The 5,667-nt window shown below is 40.9% G+C and overlaps 1 protein-coding gene across 1 annotated transcript in view; it reads right to left on the minus strand.

Moving 5' to 3' along the window:
* Positions 1-86, minus strand: part of LOC111346277 (uncharacterized) — a 6,742-nt gene extending 6,656 nt beyond the window's left edge. The window contains exon 1 of the mRNA XM_088734404.1: positions 1-86. This exon is cut by the window's left edge and continues 1,231 nt beyond it. Coding sequence (XP_088590530.1) covers positions 1-86 — 86 coding nt within the window.
* Between the last annotated feature and the right edge of the window lie 5,581 nt (positions 87-5,667).

The following is a 5,667-nucleotide window of genomic DNA, read 5'->3' on the forward strand; positions in this document are numbered from 1 at the left end:
AAAAAACACAGGTCGCAGTTATTTGTCAACAACTCAGCAACAAGGGCAGGAAAGGCGTCCACTTTAGCAACGGATCTTGTGTTCATTACCATACAACAAGGAATGATTCTTGGCTGTGAGGGCAGAGTTGAAATGCGTCGAAGTGTTCGGGGTCTTGTGTGACTAAAATTAAAATTAACATTCCACGCATGAGTTGGCCGGGAATTAATAATAACTGGAATGACTCTCGATTGCTTCGCTCTCTTCAGGCGAACCAGTCTACCAGCTCTCTTTCTACGGGCACGAAGCAAGCCAAGATTCCTTAGAAAAGTTACCAGAGTAGGCGTTAGGGTTTGTGATGCAGCGCTTTTTCTGAGAGAGTAAAGATGACCCTTTGAATAAGCAATACGGGAGTCGACGAAAGAACTGAAGCGTGAAGGGTAAGATCGTAAACAATTTTCCTTTAAGCCCCGATAACTTGCTGGAAAAGGACCAGGGTTTCTCGAAATATCCATGTAGATAGTTAAATCCATAATAAAGGGCTTGGAAGGAAGCGCCAAGCAAGTTCCACCACGTTTGGTCGACAGGTTAATCGCAAAGGAGAGCTTCGTGTGCGATTTGAAGTCGCAACGTTGAATAGTAATGTGGTGAATAAAGAATGGCTCAAAAGATCTTGAAAATGGATTACTTTCCACCGAAACACTCTCTCTGTAAGTCCAAGCATCCTTAGATAAACCACTGGTCCAAAACTTGGCCCGGGCAAGGTTGCAGAAGGACAAAATTATCAAAAAAGTATAGAGCTCAAAATACAACATGGCAGCCATTACGGCGCATTTACATAAGGCGCCGTATTGCTAAACTAAGCTAAACATTCCAGTCTGTATACACTTAAAACTTAAAATAACTTAAAATTACTAAAGGCCTGCCTTCGCCCGGTTTTTAAGTATTTAAATAAACGCGATGTAAAAATATGCAAGTCATCACAAGTTTTCAATTCCTTTGGTAGATTATTAAATATAAAACGGCCGAGGTTTCTTGAAAGGTCCTCTTTTCTAAAGGAACCTGTAGTCTAATACAGTCTGATGAGTGCAGCTTTCTGCGTATAGGGACTCGTTGTAAGTTCAGATATATTGGCCACTGTTTAAAATAAAGCGCTCTAAAGGTCAACTTCAGCAAATTAAAATCCCTTCTTTCTTCCGCAGGAAGCCAATTTAGCTTTAAAGTTTCTCCAATGTCATTAACATATCTGCCATAAACAAAACTTGCGGCGGCAAACTCAATTTTTTGAAGGCGCTTCAGCAAGTATCGCGGCAGAGGTGAAAAGACGGAGTGACAATAGTCGCAGAGGTAGTTTGTCATCCGAGACAAAAAGGGTTTTGAGAAACCCATTCTGCACGTCTTTTGTATGATAGCAGAATACGACACGGTGTAAAATGCTTTGGAGTACTCGGCCAACACCATTAAGGTAAGTTCGCCTTTTTTCATGGCCCTGATTATCTAATGCGCAATAAGACAATGATGGTTGAATGGCCTTTACCGAATCCAGAGATCGTTTGCTTCAAGAATTGATTAACTTCAATGTAGTCAACTTTTTGTTGAGAAACAAGTTTTTCAACGACTTTTGACAAGACCAGAAGTATAGAAACTGGTCTGTAATGGCTTTCATCCGTTGCCGGATTATCTATCTTGGGAATTGGACTTACGCGACCCACTTTCCATATACTGGGAAATATTTGCTTCGAAATTGAATTGTTAATGATATTAGTAAGCGGACTGGCTATTGCTTTCGCTGCTAGCTTTATGAATCGGTCTGGAATTAGCTCTGGTCCGGTAGAAGAGTCTGCACGGAGCGTCTTTAAGGCTTGGAAAACTTCATGGTAGGTGACGGGACGAAGGTTAAAAGTTAATCTGTCATCCTCATGCGGTGGTAAGTTCTTTATATCTCCAAGCAAATCTTCAAAAGGGATTGGTGGATTATTTCCTGCGAGAGTTCTTTCTGCAGTTCCCACAAAGAGTTTATTTAGAGAGTCAGGGTCAAATCTAATTGGGTTTTGACTTGGTTTTAGTATCCGATGAATGACGTTTCAGATTTCTTTAGGGTTTTTTGACGATAAGGCTTTTTTCACAAACTGTTCGCGTGCAACACGAATGGCTCTTTTCAATTCGTTTCTCACATTTCGAAATGCATCCCAGGCTGCTGCAATGTTTTTCCGATAGGCAGCCTTCCTCACCTTATCCCTATTGGCTTGAAGCAATTAAATCTCCTCAGTTTTCATCCAAGGGGCTGGTGGTTGCGTAAGACGAACGCGATGTAGTGGAGCGTGCCTATCAATATGCTGAACAAGTATAGAATTTAGTAGATCGAGTTGAAAGTCCGGATCATCAGACAAATAAATTAATGAAAACGGATAAAGGCTGATAGTTTCCAAAGAAACTGTTTAGGGCTGTGTCGGTGGGAGTAACGAAATAATTTGGATATATCAACAAAGTTAAAATGGTAAATTGGCCACCGTAACGATTACAAAAACTGACGTTTCGAGCGTTAGCCCTTCGTCGGAGCGAATAGAGGAATTGTGGGTTGTGTGCGCTTTTAAAGGCAGAAAATGGAGCTACGTTATTGGTGGGAACATAGCAACGACAAAAACAAGAATAAAATTGGTGGAACGAAAAGCGTTCGTTGATCCCTGTGGGATTTAGACTGCCGGTTTGAAAGATGAGCTTTTGTTCAAGATTTTTTACGGCTTTCCGTGCTACCTAAGTGTAAGGAAAGACCGCAGATTGCCATGTGTTACTTAGCATGATTAGGTAAATTAAAATGTCTAGCGACTGGTTTCGATGTGTCCTTGTCATTCCTTTCCACGTCTTGAAGGTGTTCTCGGAATCGGTCACCTAGTCTTCGGCCTGTTTCGCCGATGTATATCTTTTTGCAATAAGTACTAGTTACGCAATAGATTACATTGGCGGTGGTGCACGTGAAGTGATCGGTTATCTTATTGGATCGTTTAGGTCCCGATATTTTATCAGTGTTGGGATTAAAAGGACACGTTTTTCATCGTGCACGAGCGTATTTAAAAGTGCCTGATTGGTCATTAGTCTGAAAAGAACTTCTGACCAAAATGTTTTTGTCGCGTTTGAATGAAATGAGCGGAGGCTGCGAAAAGATAGTGCTTGTCTCTGGATCGTTTTGAAGTAATTTAAAGTTTTTAAGAATGATGGATTTAACTGAGTGGTTCTGAGGGTGAAACGTGAGAGGGAATGGAATGCGGTCGGAATCTTCCTTATGCGGCGTTTGTAGTGCTGAATGTCGATCAATAAGTTGGGCGCGGTGGTAACCCGCTTGAACGACAGAAACAGGGTAACTACGTTTATCGAAAAACTGGCGCATCGACTCTGATTTGTGGTGGAAATCAGAGTCATCACTACATAAACGACGAAGTCTTAGAAACTGAGAAAAAGGAATGGAATTCTTAACGTGAGATGGATGCGAAGACGAATATAACAAGTAATTATGCGAGTCTGTAGGTTTATAATACACACTAGTGCATAAACCGTTACCTTCAATTGAAACTTTGATGTCTAAAAACGATAAAGAATTGTCAGAAATTTCCCAGGTATATTTCAGAGCCGGGTGAAAAGAATTGACGCGGTTATGAATTGAGTGAGCTCCTCTCTGGTAGAGGAGGTAGCGCCGATAGAGTCGTCGATGTAGCGACCGTAGAGTTCAGGTCTGGACCCGTTGTATTGGCTGAAACATTGATGTTCGACAAAACCTACAAAAAGATTGGCATAGCTAGGTCCCATTTTGGTGCCCATGGCTACACCATTGGTTTGTTTGAAGAAGTTGTTTACAAATGAAAAACAATTGAGTGCGAGCACTAGTTCGGCTAATCATAATAGTGTTTCAGATTTAGGTTCCTTATCAGTACGTTGATCAAAAAAATGTTTAAGGGCCAGAAGGCCTTCGCCATTAGGAATGACAGTGTAAAGAGACGTAATATCCATAGTGAAAGGAAGTTTTTTTTTGGCCAAGGAAATTAAAGTCTCGCAAAATTTGAAGAGCGTGTTGGCTGTCTTTAATATATAATGGTAAAGTTTTGACGATGGGAGCCATGATTTTGTCTAGATAGCTGGAGATAAGTTCGGTAGGGCAACTGCAAGCTGAGACAATGGGCCGACCCGGGTTGTTAGGTTTGTGAATTTTAGGTAAAAAGTAAATACGAGAAGTTCTAGGAGTGGTTATGATGAGATTTTTTGCTGTGGCCGGCAATTCTTGTTTAGTTATGAGTTGGTTGATCGTATTCTTGACGGAGTTTTGATTGCTGGCAGTGAGGTCTTTGTCGACCTTTTGATAAAAAGAGGTGCCAGAAAGTTGCCGCAAAGCTTCTTTTTGGTAGAGATCGGTGCGCCAAACAACAACTGAGCCGCCCTTATCGGCCGCTTTGATAACTATGTCTTTCCTTTTTCTAAGACTTTTTAGAGCCGACCACTCTTCAGAAGAGAGATTAGAAAATTTGGTAATACGTTTGAAATTGAGTTTGTTGATATCGTGGCGGAATTTTTGAAAAAAAAGTCTAATGATGCGAATTGGCCCTCTGGGGGAGTCCATTTAGACTTTCGAGTCTGAAGTGTTTCGAAAGTGTCTTTGTTCGAGGTGTTAGAATCATCCTCTTTGTTGTGAAAAAAGGCTTTTAATTGAACGCGGCGATGAAATTTTTCTACGTCTTGTTTAATTGAGAATTCGTCCTTTGTTTTAGAAATGGGAACGAAATTTAAGCCCTTACTGAGGACGGATTTTTCTGAATCGGAAAGTGAGAGGTTTTCTGGAATGGCAACTACAGTTTTGAGGTTTTCTGGTGATGAGTGGTTAGCGACTTGGGGACCGATAATTTGGTAAAATTTTTGGGCCTTAATTTGGTTCAAATGATTGAAAAGTTTCGAATTAGTTTCCTGAATTTTGACGCGGATAGATTGTAATAAAACTGCTGGACAGATTTTGGAAAGTTCAGAGCGGCAATGTAGGATTTGTTCGATGAGGTGATTACGTTTTTGGCACATAGCCCTAATGGTAATTCTCATGATGTTACGTGAAAAAGAATTTTGGGCGCACTGAATTTGGTGATGGTATTGTTTGGTGAATGAAGATGCATGAAAATTGGAGCGAAAACCCTTGGGAATAACTTTAGAATGAAGGCAACGACCGATGAAGTTTATGTAGCTACAAAACCTAGTTTTGGCGAAAGTAAGAATGGCTTTTAATTCCACTAATTTATTCTTGTTTTTCTCGTTGCCATGTTCCCACCAATAACGTAGCTCCATTTTCTGCCTTTAAAAGCACACACAACCCACAATTCCTCTCTTCGCTCCGACGAAGGGCTAACGCTCGAAACGTCAGCTTTTGAAATCGTTACGGTGGCCAATTTACCATTTCAACTTTGTTGATATATCCAAATTATAATGAAAAGGGAGCCTGATCCAAATCAGCTACGAAAGCCTGTTCATCAAAGTTTGTCATGTAGCGTATGAATTTATATCTTAGCTTGAAACGTTCCACCCTGACATTGGCACAAGCAAAGAGACTGCCATGGTCACTGACAATCGAACAAGGAAGTATGCCAGTGTGCGTGATCCTGTTAGGACAATTGGTTACAATGTGATCTATCAACGAGCTGGAATGCCTTGATACTCTGG

The sequence above is a fragment of the Stylophora pistillata genome, chromosome 9 (genome assembly GCF_964205215.1).
Source record: "Stylophora pistillata chromosome 9, jaStyPist1.2, whole genome shotgun sequence".
Taxonomy (NCBI): Eukaryota; Metazoa; Cnidaria; class Anthozoa; order Scleractinia; family Pocilloporidae; genus Stylophora; species Stylophora pistillata.